At 42.3% G+C, this 17834-nt stretch overlaps 1 protein-coding gene across 1 annotated transcript in view; it reads left to right on the forward strand.

The window, feature by feature from the left end:
• The window catches only part of ASXL3 (additional sex combs like 3, transcriptional regulator), a 180931-nt gene that overhangs the window by 74353 nt on the left and 88744 nt on the right, over nucleotides 1–17834 (forward strand). Inside the window, exon 7 of the mRNA XM_019542147.1 lies at nucleotides 16368–16489. Within this exon, the coding sequence (XP_019397692.1) occupies nucleotides 16368–16489 (122 nt within the window). The remainder of the gene's footprint in view (nucleotides 1–16367; nucleotides 16490–17834) is intronic.

Here is a 17834-nt window from a genome sequence, read left to right on the forward strand (position 1 = left end):
TGTAAAGCAGAGGGGAGGGGGGAATTGCTGCTTCAGCAGGCAGTGGTGGTGGAGGGGATGGGTGAGCAGGAGGAAGCCAGGCAGATGCTGCTGTACCTGCAGTCTTTACTGGAGCTCCAGCCAGGAAGCAGAGAGGCAGGGCCAGTCCTGCTGTGGAGCTCAGAGCAGAGCCCCACCCAGGGCTGCAAAGCATCTGGGATGTTGGAGGGCTCTGATTTAACTTAAATTAGGACATTGCATAAACCGGGTTGACCCAAATCAGTTAAGTCTGATACATTCTCAAACCGGTTTCAGCCATTTTCAAACTGGTTTATATGCACTAAGTGTCTGTTTGGTTACAGGTTTAAACCAGTTTCCCAATCACTTAAACTGGTTTATGTGTAATACTCCCTCCCCTTCCCCCTTCCCCCTTCCCACATCCCCCCATCCCCGGGCTTAGTTGGCTAACATTGTATCGCTTATAACCTGGTCGCGTTCCCCTCCTCTCCCCCATCCGTCTATTGGTAGTCCCTCGCTTGGGTGCTTTGTATTTCCATATCAGCTTTGTCATCTTTTTTCTGGATTCCCCATCCAAAACATCTACTAATAAAAGTCAATCTGTCCCTAGCCTAAGGCTGCAGGGGCTGCACTGGCTCCCAATAGCTTTCCAGGCCCAACTCAAGGTGCTGGTTTTAACCTGTAAGGTCCTAAATGGGCTGAACCTTATGTACTGAAGGGATCACCTCCCTTATGCCCCATTGTAACCCCTAAAGTCAGGTAAGACCAACCTCCTGCAAGTATTAACAATACATCAAGTCCACTTGATGAAAACACATGGGAAGCTGTAGCTCCTCAGCTCTGGAACATGGTGTCTTTTGAGGGCTTCCAGAGCCTGACACTGGACATATTTCAAAAGTGCTTGGAGACCTTCCTATTTGGGAAGGTGTTTAGGAAACAAAGCTAAGCTGAGCTAAGATGGGGGTGAAGGGGGAGCCTCTGTTTTATTTTGATACTTTTAAGTTGCCTTTTAAGATGTTTTGTTCTCCTGTTTTCTAAGTCAAGGCTTGCAGCCCTAAAGTCTGTGAAAGCGGCTGGCTCTGGTGGAGTAATCCCAAAGTTCCTTAGGAACCTGGGACCATTCTCATGGAATTGGCTTGTGAATCTTTTCACTAATATGCATACCACTGGTTGCCTCCCTAAAGAGTGGAAAGATATGAAAGTCATTGCAAGCCTGAAAAGTTTGCTGATGACCCAAAAGGCTGTAGGCCAATTTCTCTTTTGTCCACAGCTTGTAAACTTGTGGAGTGGTTAATCCTTGCCTGTCTGAAACCTGCCCAGGTAGCCTTCATACCCAAAGAGCATACTGGCTTTTGGACAAACATAAGCTGCTGTGATCAGGTCATATTGACCAGTCGTATTAAGGCTGGATTTCAGTCCAAATTAAAAACAAGTGCAGCATTTATAGACCCTTCCTGTGGATATGACACTATATAGAGAAAAGGACTTTTGCTAAACTTGGCATACATCATCAAGTGCAGACCAACTCCTGCACTAATAAACACGTAACTATCAAACCATAGATTCTGAGTACATCTCGGCGAGGATTTGAATTGCTGGTCAGTGCAAATTACAGTTTCCCTCAGAGGTCTGTCTTTTCTCCAATCCTTTCAATCTATACACCAGTGACATCCTGCTGACAACATTGCATAAATTTATTTATGCTGATGGTATTGCATTAGCCAAACAAGCTGATTCTTTCAAGGCGACAGAAAAAGTCCTCAAGAACAATCTGCACACCCTGGAGGACTGTTTCCAAACTTGGCACTTGAAACCTAATGCAGCTAAGACAGCCATTTTCTTGTTCCATTTTAACAACACTCAGGCCAATGAAAAGTTAAACATACCGTTTTGTGGAACTAAAATAATGCATGAAAAACATCCATGGTACCTTGGAGTCAGTCTAGATCAAGCTCTCAGTTACTGCCAGCACCTTGAGATTACTGGCAAAAAGACCATGATGAGGGTAAATGTAGAGAAGCTTGCTGGAACATGTTGGGGAAAATGATGCTCCTGCCCTCCATAGGTTGATCCAGGCCCTGGTACTTTCTACAGCTGAATATTGTGCTTCTGTCTGGTGCCAAAGCCCTCACACCTGTCATGTTGACACACAGGTGAATGCTGCCATACAAGTAGTAAGCGGTGCTCTAAAATTCATGCTGCTTCTGTGGCTGACAGTGTTATCAAATATCGCTCCGTCCACGGTGAGAAGGGACTCAGCCATACTTAGAGAGCATGAAAAGATTATGGCTGATCCAGTACTTCTGTTGTATGAAGATATTGCCCACCCATCAAGATGTAGCTTAAGTAGAGAAAACCCTTTTGGTTACACACTTTCGAACTTTCATCAAACAGTCTGGACACTGAGGGCCATTGGTGCAAAATCTGGTCTGCAGCAACAGTGTGCAACAAAAAGTTGGTTGTAGACCCAACCATCAAACTTCCAGATTTCCACCTGCACTGTAGATATTGGACCATGCTGAACCACATTTGTACAGGACATGGAAGATGTACCCATTTATTGAGTAAATGGGGCATTGAGGAATTGCCAAACTGCATATGTAGTGAGGTACAGTCAAGGAACCACATTACAAACTCCTGCCCTTAGTTTGCATGTCATGGAGGGGTTGAATCAATCCATTTAACTGGCCCGGATTATCATCAACTGACTATCAAATCTCAACATTCAACTTTAATTAATCTGCACCTTCTCTGCTGTTGCCTGTCCTAGTCGTATGAAAGAAGAAGTCAGGGCTTTCCAACTGGCAGCCCATGGGCCCCAGCAGCCTCTTCTCCCACATCTGTGCAGTAGTAGAAAGCCCAGAGGGGGAGACTGTGTACTGCCAGCATTTCTTTGGGTTGTAGGGAGGGAGTGTAGGTGATGGGGACACATGCTGTCTGTATGGCGGGGAGCCATGTGCTCAGCTAGTACTGTCCATGAGGCCAAGGTGGGGGGAGATCCTGGGGACCTGCCTCATTCACCTTGTCCCATGCAATGTGTGGCCCAGGAGTCACTCCAGAGTTATAAATTACTTTGTTCTCTTATGCCTGGCTGCCTGACCCTTTGTTGGAAAGGTGGCATATCAGTCAATCAAATAACTACATTCATCCATTAATTTATCTATCCTTCCATCCATCCATCCATCAGCTAATGAGCTCTCTGAAGTGTTGTTACTGACTTATAACAAATCTTTTAGTACATAGGACTAGAAAAAAGGTTAATGTTTCATCAGTATTTTAAAAGAGTAAGAAGGCTGACCAAGCTGACTATCCTCTAGTTACACTGACATTGTTCCCATGCAAAATTATGTAATGGTAAAGGGTGCAGTTAGCAGAGATTTATATGGAAAATAGTTATGCATGATATAATTTGTTTAATGAAGGTAATTGAATTGGCATAATATGCTTAGAATTCTGTAAGCCTTTTGATTTATAAAATTGATCTTAAAATATAGCATCATACATGGTCAGTTCATGTTTATTGCCTGAAAAATTGGCCAACTGATACAGTTCAAAGGGCGTGTCTACATGCTGCCATATGGTAACATTGCTATGGCACAGTACAGGTGGTTACCATGCACAGGGTACACGGTTAGATATCACCACTATGTTGCCGTAGTGGCATGCTATACCCAGGCAGCGTGCCACTATGGTGATGTAGCTGGCAATCAAATGTAGACACACATGATTGCTGCATCACTGTAGGGCGCCATACAGCGGCGTAGCACTATGTGTAGACACTCTAAAAGGTTAGTAAATTGGGGATCATTATCTAGACAGGTGTTTCTAGTATGCTATTACAGACATCTTTATTTTTGGTCCATTGTTGTTTAATATTTATATAAATTATTCCAGGGCACTCCCTGAGTACCCTCTGCACTCAAGTACAGAGCCAACCTTGTTTTGCTTTGTCTTTTGCTGGCTCCATGTATCTGTCACAGTTGTTATCCAGTGACCTAGCGTCAAAAGGAGGGCTGGAGCTCTCTGTCTGACGTAGCCAGGCCCTGGTGTTGATGGCACTCTCCTGAGGAAATGGGAGACATGAGTTCAGATAACTTAGAGGCAAGATGGGCCTAGGACCCAGTCTTCTACTTCCTGGGCAAGTGCCTTGACCAGTACACTATTGGGTAAAAGGTAGGCACTGCTAATGCAACCAGTAAGGATTCAGGGTCTTGCATGTAATATATGCACTTTCCCAGATAGAACTGAATCATGATACAGAAATTAGATGTCTAGGTGACTGTATTGGAGTGCTTTTGAGCATGCACAGTAGGCCAAGTCTCATCATACAGGGTGAAATAGGGTTCTGTTTACTGCAAAACTGAATTAATATCTGGTCCATAGTCTGTACAAAGAGAAGATTTTCACTGGAATACCTTTCAATCTAGCAAACAGTGGCATAACAAGATCCAGTGGTTAGAATCTAAAGCTAGATCCATTTAGGCCAGAAGTAAGGTAGCAGTGTATTAAGGATATGGTAGATTCTCTTGAAGTTGGTCTCTTAAAATGAAAACTGGATGACCTAAATAAAATGGTCCCTGGCTCATAAGCAGCAGTTGGGCCTTCACACTGGTATACCTGCATGAAATTCTTTGCCTGTTGTACATGGAATCAGACTAGAAGATTTTAATAGTCTGTTTGCCTTTTGCCCTTTAATCTATACATTTGTGCAGCTTATTTAAGACGGGGTATCATTTGCATACTGTGTTTCTTAATTGTCCCAGATACATCTTTTATTACCAGATGTTTCATTGTAGCACCTACTAATCCCTCTCATAGATCAAGACTCCACTGTGTTAAGTTCTATACAAATGTAGAAGGGCAAAATGGCCCCTACTCTGATAGATATTGAACAGGTAAGATGGCAACAGGAACTATATGGGGCCTAGCATGACAGCAGTTCTTTAAGTGTAAAAGAACAACTGCCATATTTTACCTTTCGGATTTTCCCAATTACACAACACTTTCTTGTTTTTACAAATGAGTCGATATAACTTCATGGTCAGTAGTGTCAATGAATCAGAGTGAGCACCTGATCTTCCCTTGCTAGTAGGTGTCAGCCTCCAGACATAACTGGTATAATCTCCATGTTGTACTCAGATGTCAGAGGGACAACCAGGATGTAGGTGGTTGGGGCTTGGCCCTAAAGAGTCACAACCCAGGAGGTCTGGAACAGACAAGTCCGGGAAAGCAAGGGTCCCAACTAAAGTTGGGGGATTGAGAGCCTTGGGGTCGGGAGGCTGATGTTTGTAAATGGCTGGGATGTAGGCAGTCACTATGGATAGAACCACAAATCCAAGGAGGGAAGGCCACTCATAGGAGGTGGGGATCTAGACCACAGTCAGTAGCTAGTGGGGGTCCACTAGAGTAGCTTTATGGGACCAAGCTAAGCCAGGAGCCAAACACTGATTGTCAAGTGACAGGGGTCTGGATTGTAATCCAGAAGCTGACAAAGTAGTCTGGAAGCACAGGGGTTTAGGCTGGAGTCTGGAACAAGCAGCTGTCAGGTAGGAACTAGAAACCATGAACAACAAGTAGCGGTGCACTGATAGAGATTTTTTGGTGGCCGATACCAGTGGCCAATTTTTAACAAGCCATATTGGCTGATACCCATCCAATTGGCAATATGCAGGTCTGGCTGGTAAGTCTGTCGTGTGGGAAGGGGTGAGGGGGAAAGGAAGTGGCATGGGGGGGCAGATCAAGATCCCTGTGGTGATGGAGGGAGTGGGGCTGGGGCAAGGGTGGGCACTGCACATCTGGGGCAGAGCACAAGATAGAGCCATAAGCGGCTCATCTGGTGAGTGCAAGGGGGGCAGGGGTGCTCCCACCATTGCACGTACCCTAGAAGGGCATGGTGGGGGAGGGGCATGTGCCTCCAGCTCTGTGCCAATGGCCCTGAGTGCAACGTGGCTCAGCCCCCCTCCCCTCCCCCAGTGCTGCCCCACCCTGTAGTGGCAGCCCACCCTTGTCCCATGCACAGATCCAGGGTATGTGCCCCCCATGCCCTCCCAGGTGTGCGCAATGTTGGAAGCCCAGCCCCCCCTCCGCATGCCCCTTAGATGAGCCACTCATGGGGCTGCCAGCTGGGCAGTCCCCTCCCTAGCCCCACTCCCTCACCCCACAGCTGCCCCACACCCCTTCCCTCACAACAGACCTTCCAGCTGGACCCAGCTGCCCTATATGCTGCTGGGCTGTGGTCCTGGCTGCCTGTGTGCTGCACTGGGGCTGCGTGCATGGTTGGGGCTTTGGTTGGTGACGTTGGCCACATTAGCCCAAAAAAAGCCTATTGCCAATACTGTCAGTTTTCCTTTTATATTGGTGCCAATCTGATATGGGACCGATGTATTGGTGTACCTTTAACCACAAAGCCAGGAAGCATGACAGAAGGAACAGGAAACCAGGGACTAGCAAGGAGGACCTAGGACACTAGAAGTAAATAGGCAGGACCCAGGGGCTGTGATACTAAAAATCAAACTGGGAACCACAAAACTAGGGAAAAGGAACCGGGAACCTAAGGCTAGAAAGAGAGACATCTATTTTGAATAGTCTTCTGGGTGCTGAAAGAGCAGCTGTTTATAAGTAGGCAGGCACACTTATGCAGGCAATGGAGGCCAGCTGGCAATGAGGCCCATTCGAGTAACCAAGGCCAGCTGGGGGCAATTTAACTAGCCTATTGCCTTGACTTTTGACATCAGGGGACTTATGAGTTCTGTTTCAGCTGTAACCAGAGTAGTTCCAGCCATCTTTTTTGATAATCTTTCCCCCAAAAGAGGAGTCAAAACATGATGGTAATTGGACAAATCTTCAACATACAGGGAACTTGTTGAGGAAGTGTCTAACTTACCAGTTCTCAACCTTGATAGTCTCAGCACCCTTCAGAAAAGGCCAAATCTAGGCTTCCCCTCTTTTTGATCATTGAAAAATAATAGAGCAGTTCTTCTATTACAAAAACTCAGATCATGATAAGTTAGAATGTTTTCAACACTGGATTATTTTTTGCTATCTCTGGTTTTATTTTGTGACTTACATGCCACCCTGTTTGGGAAAAAAATAATGTAAATCATTGACCTAGCTAGTGCTTGTAGTTTTTGCTGATGCCCAGAGGAGAGGTACTAACTTCAGTCAGTTTCTTTCCATAAGCTTTTAGATCCTATTGCCTTCACTTCCCTCACTCTCTCGGGGGAAACCACCAGCTGAAATTCTAGCAGAGAGGAATCCTGTTAGTCTCCAGTCAGTACAGTTTTCTCCACCTTAGTTGCAAACTACTTGACCTGGACTCATGATGATCAACACGATTTTTCAAATGAGTGGTATGCCACCATCTTAGATGATCAACTAATGCCATGCTTGTAATGGCTGCGCATCAGGATTGTATAGGAAACCTTTTCTTCTTGCACCATCACGACATGCATGATTGGAATTGGATTCCTACCACAATCTCTCTCATCATCCTCTCTCTTCCTTCATAAAATTGCAGATTATCTGAATACCATGGCAGCTTGTAAAAATGAAACCAGTGAAAAGAGTGTTTAAGATCCAAAACATTAATGTTGTGGAGAAAAGGTGACTTTAATATTGTACTGTGCCACTTAAGGTCTGCAGTAAAACTAGCATTCATCACTGGAGTCTAAAAGAAAGGAAGTTCCGTCTGCCATAAAAGGAAGACCTTCACTCCAATGTTGGGTTGGGCGGGGGAGGGCCAGGGGGAGGATGAATGTACACATTGGAGTCCCAGGAGTAGCTGTGACACCCCCTGGTGGCTCCGTGACCATGCCTTGCACTGCCCCTAGGGTGCCTTCCTGTCTTGCCTGCCACTCCTTGATGGAAATATAAATGAATATGGAGGCTGTCCACAGGCCTTTGCACGGCTTCAGTCCAGCTGGACCCTTCTGGGCTCTGTCTGTACCCAGGCCCCTTGCTGGGCCTCAGTCTGTAACTGTGCCACTGAAGGGCACCAAAGCCTTGAGTGCTAATTGTGTGGCTCCAAATCCTCCCCTTTATCACACCCCATGCTTAATGGGTATTACAGAAACAATGAGTGGCAATGTGTAGGGGGTGCACCCCCTGTCAGGCTGCACTCCCTGCTGAGCCAGCAGTCAGGGGTGGGCAGGAGCACCACTGCTGGCTGGAGTGCAGGGCTGCCAGCAAAAGCTGTGGGACTTCCAGAAGCAGTGCAGCTGCTTTTTGATGAGTGAGATCAGTCACAGGGGACAGCCTCCTCCCCCACCCCGGTTGCTTACTGGTGTCATGGGGACACATGCTCCCCCGACTCAAGAGGCACCAGTCACCCATGGAAACAATGTTCCCTCTGTGGGGCTTCAGCCTCCATGCCCTCTGTCCCTTTAATCTCGCTTGGCCTTCTAGCCTGGGCCCACTGAACTGGACCTAGCTTTGAGGCTCTAGCTGTCTTTGTCCCTTTTGTCACCAGGCCCCAGGCCTCTGTGTGGCTGTGCCCTCTCTCTCTGCCTGCTGTGGGCAACTGCAGTCAGTCGAGTGCCCCCTGGGTGCTAATGAGGCCTCCTTATCTCCCCTTCCAGCCTCATCCCAAACTACCAGTATAACAACAATATAACATAAACCCCTGGGCTGTAACATAATAATAATGAAGTAACAGCTCCCTGTCCCTTTAATGGGGCAAACCTTTACCTATTGCATAGTGTGCCTCCTAGCCAGGGTACCTCACAAGTTCCCTGAGCCTCCCTGTTTCTGTTGACAGCAAACAATCAGCCCAGCATCCGTGGGTGGCTCCCATGGGCAGGAGCTCCTTCCTCTTGGGCTTAGATGCTTCCAGGGCCTTGCCTACATCCAGTCAGATAACCACTTGCAGCTGTCTCCTGACTGCCTCAATTTGCCCTGTTGCCCTGGCCACTGGCAGCTGCTGTGCCCTGCCTGCCCTTCAGTGCTCCCTGGCTGGGATGCCTTTGTCTTAAAGTGTCAGAGAGCCCCGGGCTCTTTGTTACAATAACCATGACCCCAGTACAGCACTTATACTGAATCAAACAGGAGGATGGCCAGCCACCCCAATCACTGTACAAACACCAGCTCTGAAGTTTGCCAGGATATGAGCAGATGATTTAATTGCTTGCCAAGAAAGACTTAAGTTCTTGTCATGTCTTTAATGCATTTAATACAATGCATTTAATTGTATTGTAAATACAGTACAGTATACTTCGTAGTTCTTTTGATGCAAAAGTGAAGCTGAGTACAATTCAGTCTGTTGCAACACTGTTGTAAGTAGCAGAAAAGTGGCTAGTGGTTGGAAGGCCAGATTCATGCTAAGTCCTGAAATATTGCCTTGGCAATTGGTTGTCTGTTGAAATTTCAGGTGTTTTCTGAACTAAGAAGCCACAACATTAAATCCTGTCATGAAGAGCTGGTCCCTCTCACTGCTATGTAAATACCAAACTTTATGTAAATACCAAACTTTTTCAGGAAAAGAAGTTCTGACTCCTTCAAAGAAGCCTATCATTTATAGCATTCTAGCTCTTGAAGGTAATGTTGAATGATTCTACTAAACATTTTTTGAATACTCCTAAGAGCTGAGTGTTTGGCAGTTTTTTCCCTAGTAAAAGTTATAATGGTAATGTAGTCTGAATATATAGGCTCTAGCTGATGTATCAAAGAAAGCAAGCCAGATTTTCATTGATTTTCTTAAGCTCTGCACCAGTAGTTATAAAGAAAAATTATTCCAGCATAAAGCAGGTTTTACTACCCTGTGGGTGAATAGACATATGCACTTTACAGCACATGAGACTAATGCGCAGTAAAGCATCACTGTCTACACGTGTGCTGTATTTAGTGCTTAGTAGATTAATTTACTGTGGTGTAGAATAGTCTCATCGGACATGGATACTATCCTGTGCTGCAGTAAATTATTGCGCTTAAGTGCACATGTAGATGATGACATCGGGATTAGTTTATGCTGGTTTAAAGCGAGCCAGAGTATATTCAGTTGCATTAATTGCATGTGTAGATGCACCCTGTGTTTCACTGCCAGAGGTGGGAGGTCCCAAGTACTAGAGTTCTGTGAAATCAGAAGGAAAGAGCTAGTTTGAGTGAGCTTTCAAAGCTTTGCTATTCTCTATAAGAAAGTAGATTTAATGGAGCTTAAAGAGCCAGTGCCTCATTAGTGTTAGACCATATACTTCTGATGGAAAGAAATGGTCAGGAACGAGAATCAACGTTTTTTTCGGGATTTGTGTAGTCCTTAAGACCCAAAGCATTTTGTTTGACATTGATTCCTTCAAAGTAAGCTATTTGCATATTTTTTTCAAATGATTCAAAACATTTCCCAATCTAAATAGTTTCTGTTCAAGAAGAACAGCACAGTCACTTTAAGACTCTCAGGTATCTTGTTTAAAAGCATCTGCTTTTAGTATAACTGGTATATTGGTAAAATTAACTAAATTGCAAACTGTTTTTCATTTTAAAAAGAATCAGGAACCAGATTCTGGGATTGGAAACGTGAACTGCGGTGATTTTGTAAATTAAACTCTAGAGATCAGAGAGTGATTTAGGTGAATTACTTGATATATCTGTGTTGACAACCCATGACCATTTATGTCAATACAAGTATATATCTGTGTCATGTAAATAAAATGTATTGAATTTTATAGGATATTTTAGTGAGAGATTTGTGTGCATGTTTTCCAAGGTGGCTTTCTATGTAGTTTAATGCCTCAAGAGTATAGGCATACTTTTATGCTTGAGGCAGACTGCAGATATTTAGTGTATTTGTGTTTTGTAATGTGGCCATTAATAGATAATCTTTCACATCTGCTATGGTTACCATGACAGGAAAGGACATGAATTGCTGTTGATTTTCCTGGGTCTGATTTTTAAATCAGTGTGGTCTGCCTGAAATCAAAATGAACTGTACCATTTATTTTGGTGGAAAAAAATCTCCTTAAAGCATTCAGGGAAGTTTTCTTCTTCTGTAGACATATAAATGCATCTGATTATTATTATCCCTAATAGCTTACAGTGTTAGTACTGCAGTATAATTTCAGGCTATAGGGTTTTAAAAATTCTTTTCCTGGCTAATATACTTTGTAAATGAAGATATACCCATCCTCATTTAATTTTAAGGTTTTGGAGAGAATTATAGAATCACCATGTTTCTGGGTAAATCATTAATTATATATGTTAGTTTTTAAAAGAAGATGGCTTCATAGATTTTAGAAAGCATACCTTTCCTGGATGAAAATAGTTCCTGCTGAAAGAGGAAAAAAATTAAAGAAAATAGTAAAAACTTAAGTGAACTTACTTTTTAGCATATTCATTTTATAATTTTTTTTTCTAACCTCCTCTTTCCTCTTCTCCTTTCATGGATGCACAGAGACGGGAGCACCAGCCGAGGCCTGCCTGCTCCCTTGTCTCACAGCCCACGGAGGCTGAAGCACGTGGAGACAGGAACACCAGCCCAGGGCTGCCTGCTCTCCTGTGTTGAGGCACACAGCACCCCAGCCAACTGCTCCACTCCACGGCTGGCTGGGGTGCAGTGTGCCCTCATTGTGCCCTTGTCTCTGTCTTTGCCCCAGCACGCACTATTTTTGCATGCTTTGTGTCGCTTTTTTATGGGGGGGGTACGAAAAGATGGGAGGGGTTGGAATCCTGGTAGCAAATTATGCCCCTATGCTGCAAATTAGCAGTGCTGTGCATGGTTTAATGTGTGGTTTGTGGCACCACAAACCCCATATGCCTGCACATCTGGATGTGCCCTAGGAGGTTTCCCCCTTTCCTCCTGTTTTCCAGTAACCCAGATGATCTTCTAATTTACATACCTAACTGTTTATGATTCGATAGCCACTTTTACTCAGTTTCTCCTGTGGATCCTATGACCTTGGAGGAGCTGAAATTAAGAATGAAACACAATAATGCCTGTTGTACTTACTGCTCTCTACTTGCACGTTTTTACCCACTCTGTATAATTCTTAGGATTTATATTTGCCAGCATTGGTTGTGTTAATTTATAATTCAGAAGAATAAGAATCCCATTTTACTGAGAGTTGTGCATGTAGGTATATGTGGTGGTTACAGCTACCTACCATTTGTGTACATGGACATATACCCTGTGGCTAATATATCTTCCTGTGCTTTTCTTTTGCTATGCTATTCTTCTGTATTCCATGTTGAAACTGGCTGTTGTGTTGCTGTGGTAATTTTTTTATGATATAACATTCTTGTTGATCACTGCTGTTGCTTCACTTTGACTTTTTCCATGTTAGCTTGCCTTTTTATTATTTCTCACTCAAAAGAAATGAGAAGTTGGATGCCTCTCCAATTTTTTTTTTATGGTTGCAGCCATTGTTTGTTCTTAGTTATTTTCTTTTAACTTTATCTGTAACAAATCCAGCTTATCAAGTAACAAGTGTAAGACTTAAAAATGCATCCTATCTCCAGCTTCATCCTGAGGTGCAGAGCACCACTGGGATTTTATTTTGGCAGTAGTGGGGCAATCGAAAGTGGCATTAACGCCCATGGCTCCTTGAGATATCAGAGAAACTCAGGGATCCAGCCCAAGAAGCCAAATGAATTTGATGCCCCTGGCCTAAGGTATACAATAAAGACATATATTCACCTTCCACCAAAATTGCTCCCTCAACTAAGTCAGTGTCTAAAGAGGAGACCTCTCTTCTTCTCTCCTCCCCATTTCATAGTCAATATTAAGCTTTTGTATTTCTTCATCTGTATATGAAACCTGCTTAATAATTCACCTCTGTTCTGAGATTGTTTCTCTGTAGGGTGAACTGATTTAAATAACTAAGCAGGAGAGGACTTTGGTTAAAACATTGATGGTATTCTGCATACTTTTACATTTTTTTCTTAAAGGAAGGTTGATTTTTTTTCATTAGACTATAACCACCACAGTGTGTTAATTTTTGAATAAATATAGCTTTTGCTACTTTTGGTTCTGCATTTCATTAATCAGCAAAAAGTATATGCATTTAAGTAGTTTTATATATTTAAATATATATATGTTGTTATTCTAAATGTTTAAGTCTTATCATGTTAGAAAAGATCATCCAATATTTTCTGTTTCCTAGGTGGCTATTTCTGAGTCATGGTTTATGTCAACATGCTTTGTATAACATTGGAATTCAATAAAAATGCAGGAAGTAAGCATTTTAAAACTGTTTATTATTAGTCAAATGAAACTGTATGAAATATGATGGGTACATTAAAAAGGTTTATCAAAACGTGTTTCATTTAACAATAACTGATGTTTTGAACCAGGAAATATTTGTAGTTGGCAAATAGAACTGGTTGGCTTTGGTTCCTGTATCCTTCAGGTTTTTAAAACTAGTAGATCTCAGGCTCTCAAACTTCATTTGTATTTATAGATTAATTGATTTATAGATTTATTTATGGAAGAATGAAACAAACTTATTTGCTTATTCACTTTCAGCTGATTTCACAACCATTGAATAGAAATGTTTGAGAACTGTTCTAAACTGAAAGAACTATAATCTTTTCTCTGCACCTGCAGACTACAGCTCAAAAGCTAGGTTATCATTTTAATGAATTATGGTTCAATGTGCTTAGCCAGTAAACTTTCCCCTGTTCAGTGATTTGGCTATCCAAATGTAAAATAAAATAAAAATCAGCAGCACATGTATACTTTTTTTAAGGAATTTAAATTATTGGAATACATTATAGTAAATTTAGGCCTTAATATACACCTAAATATTCATTTCATACTTAATTGTAAATAAGCTTATTTTTTAAAAGAAAGAAAGATATCTAGGTTAAAGGTCACTGATTCAATGTATACATTAACAATCATATTTTTTATCCTTGCTGTTGTGTCAGGAGTTTGACATTTGCTCCCTGACATTGTCATTCAGATGTAGTGATACAGTATCACCACATGGTGATGCAATATAACCACATGATGAGTTTCTGTCATCGCTGCAGTAAGAGCAAGATTCTTGGGTTAACCTTTTTGGAAGCAGATGCATCAAAACTGGGACTACCCACTCAAATAAGAGGTATATAGGTTTCTAGTTGTCCTAGAGAAATAGGACAAATGCTTAGTGATTGGACATGATGCATTTTATTTTCTGATGGAAGATACTTCATGGATTTGCAGTAATAATTTTTCTAAAGTTCGTTTGTTTTATAACAGCTTCCATTGTTCTACCTCTTTTGACTTTGAAGCATTTTATCTGCTCTCAGCAGTTCTTGCTGTTTCTTCAGATCTTTGACCCCTCTGCATCGCCGACAAAACAAACAACCTAATAGAAAAATAAAGTCTTGAACATTCTATTTAAAGAATGGATTTGGAAACAAATGTTGAACAGTTCTATTTTTGGGGGGTTGTCTGCCCAATATTTCAGGTCCTCAGATGCTACAGTGATCTGACTGATATAAACACCTGCAATAAATGCTGTGTGTGCTGACTTTTGACACCTCCCTACTTACTCCTTTAAGTTGCTTTTTATAGTGGGCTTTGCTGGTTGTCTAAAAAAGATTGATCCAAACCATGTAATACTGTAAGCTCACAAGATCCTTCGCCATTTGCCTCCCCCCTATATTGTGAGACACAATTTCAGTGAATTGGTTTTCTAATTCACTATGAGAATGATATTGACATAATGACATAGCCATAAAAAAGTAGGAAGTTTTGTCCCATTTGTGTGATGAGTATTGACAGTTTTTTTCCTTTCAAGATGAAAACAAACGTTCAATAAGTTACTAGTCATATTTCATGTCGGCAATGAATTATTGACAGTTAGGTTGCCCAAATTCCATACTTTATCTCATAAATACAAGAAATGTTTAAATAACATCAATGCTAGAATGCAGTCTTGAAGACAGGGAAATACAGAATGACATTTAGTCCTATGCTTGGCCCAGTGAACAATGCGAAGGGAAAAGTCTTACAATAAAGTAAGGCAGAGGGCAAAATTTCCAGGTGTTGTACGCAGGTGTGGCTTCTTCAGAGATACTAGAGTTGCTTTGATATATGTGATGCACACTTGAACATGTTAGGAAACCAACTACCAGTTTCTGTACAACTGCATAGTGCATGTAGTAACTTTGCAGTGTATCAAAGAACAAGTCACCACACGGGACTGTGGGAGTTTATCAGTTGGGTTCAGACTAGTTTGAACTGTTTCATCTGCACTCATGTTTTAAATGGGTGGAAGTAGAAGAAAAGATATGATTTCAGTGGTGTTGGGCATTGTCAGTACCTCTTTTGGTTAAACCTGCTGAAGAGCAAGCCTAACAGGATTCTTTGGCTGTTTGCAGTCTTAATATTGTATAAATAAGGATGGCTTGAAAGACTTCTTACAGTCTCCCAAGCAAACATACATTCAAGTGGCTATTTACAGTGAGTACTATAACATTTATTGATTAAAATATATATTATCAAGAGCTGAAAAATAGCAACATGTATTTGCCTGAGAGATCAGAAATCTTCTTTGTGAGCTATTCTAGTCCATCACTTAAACAAGAATGTGTGTGTTGTTGGTTTACCAAGGCATATTTACCAGATAGACTAGAATGGCTCCTTAAAAACTATTACAATCTGTTATGCAGTTACATATTTATAAATATTTGTAGAACACAAGGCTGTCAGCGTCTTTTTTTTCTAAGTGTGCATTTAGCCACAGAATAACACATTATAAAGCTTGTGAGAAAATAGTTCTCGTCTACCTTCGACATAGAAACCATAGTAAAACTCTAAAATATTTCAGTTGCTGTTTCCAGTCTTGATTGCACAAACAGTACCCTAGTGCAGTGGTTCTCAGCCTTGATAGATGTGAGGCACCCCTTGGAAAATGCCAGGTCTTAGTTTTCCCTCTCTTTTTTGTTGACTACAAAAAATAATAGAGTAATTCCTCTGTTGCAAAGAACTTGAAAAGACCACGGCAGGGGAGAGTGATTTTTAATACTATGAATTCCTTTTTGAAAATTCTGTGTTTGTCTTGTGAATCACGGTTGCATCCCTAGCAGTGCTAATATGGATCCCTGGTTGAGGATAACTGTCTTAGTGTTTCTCCCTTTGTCCAGGCTGCGCTAGCAGTTAGGGCTTACAGCTTGTCTACACAGGAAAATACTACTTGTTTGGATGCTCTTCTGGAACTGGACTCCTGCAGCCCAAGTTTGGACATGAATAGGAACAAGCATTTATGAAGTAATACATTACAAGTTAGGACACAAGTGTAAAATTCATATCTATGCAGACCCTAGGCCTTGCCGCTTCCATGTACAATCATCTAAGGAGACTGATTTCTGTTGGCAGAAGACTATTCCATTTTTTTCAGGAGCATTTTAAGATTACAAGTGAACTTCACTTCTTAAAAATCCATTTTTTTTTCTAGTTTGTCCAAAGCAGATACCTGAAGAAGCGTCTTCCAATAGAGACTCAAGCCTTACTAACACACCAGTGCAAAGCAAGCTAGTGTCTTCCTTTCAGCAGCACACCAAAAAGGCACTTAAGCAGGTAAGCTGGTATTGGTTGATTATTGTGTGGCATAGTACAGACTATTTAAGAAAGAAACCAGTTGAAAAAATACTGCAGCAAGGTTCAGAGACATTTTAAATAAAATTACTGGTACCTTAACTTGAGCTACAATAAATTATAGGAAAGTTTTGGAGTGTGCTCTGTTCACTAGAGCCATAGTCCTCTAACTGTATAATTCAGGGATCCAAAAGATGTTTTCCAAGCAAGCTGATTTTCTTACACTTGATTGCCACTTCCCATATTTTGTTGTATTTGAACACTGTTAAATTTAACCCCACCCCAAAGCAAACCTTTGCAAAATATGTTCTGAGAGAAGTTGTACTGAGAGTTTACAATAATGAATACGCTGGCTGTTCAGTTTCTACAGGTAGTTTGTTAAATAGAATATGTCATTTTCTGATACTTTTTTGTGGTAAATACAGTATCTGAGGGTCTTTATTTTATGTAAACTGCATTGGCATGTGTGTAGATTATGCAACACATAGTAAAACTTCTAGCACATGCGATTTGGGTATTGTAAACCGAACACAAACCTGTGTGAAGGATGTGTTCCAAATGCTGCTAAATTGGTTTTACATCACAACAAAGTGATGACAAAAGCGCAGAAAATCTCATAAAAAAAGAAGACGTCTCTAACAGGCGGGATAGAGAAGGAAGGAAAGGTGGGGGTGTGGCGCTCTATGTTAAGGAGCAATACACATCCTCTGCCAGAAAATGGGGTCAGAGGGGCAAGCGGAAGTGCTCTGGGTCAAGATACAAGGGGGCTGTGGGGAGAGGGATCTAACGGTGGAGGTCTACTACAGACCCCCCAACCGAAGGGAGGAGCTGAACTGGGAATTTTCGGGCCAGCTTGTAGAGGCACTTAAGGCAAGGGATATAGTTGTCATGGGTGATTTAAATTACCCAGACATCTGCTGGGAGGAACAGTCAGCCAGTTCGGACCATTTCAGGAGGTTTCTGGCCGAGATACAGGACCTCCACTTAATTCAGGAGGTGCACAGTCCCACCAGAGGAAACACCCTGTTGGACCTGGTCCTGGCTACAGGCGATGACCTGGCAAGGGACCTCCAGGTCCTTGACCACCTGGGTGATAGCGATCATCACTTGCTGGAGTTCACCATCCAGCACAGGGTGTCAAGGGCCTGCAGCAAGGCGGTAGCCCTAGACTTCAAGAGGGCCAACTTCAACAAGTTGAGATTAGTTGGAGAGGTGCTGGGGTTCTTGAGAGAAGGGGAACTCAGTGCCCAAGATGAGTGGTCATTCCTCAAGGAGACGATACTCAGGGCCCAAGAGGTGACCATCCCAACAAGAAGCAAGGGGGGCA

The sequence above is a fragment of the Crocodylus porosus genome, unplaced genomic scaffold, assembly GCF_001723895.1.
Source record: "Crocodylus porosus isolate Cpor-Errol unplaced genomic scaffold, CroPor_comp1, whole genome shotgun sequence".
NCBI lineage: Eukaryota > Metazoa > Chordata > Crocodylia > Crocodylidae > Crocodylus > Crocodylus porosus.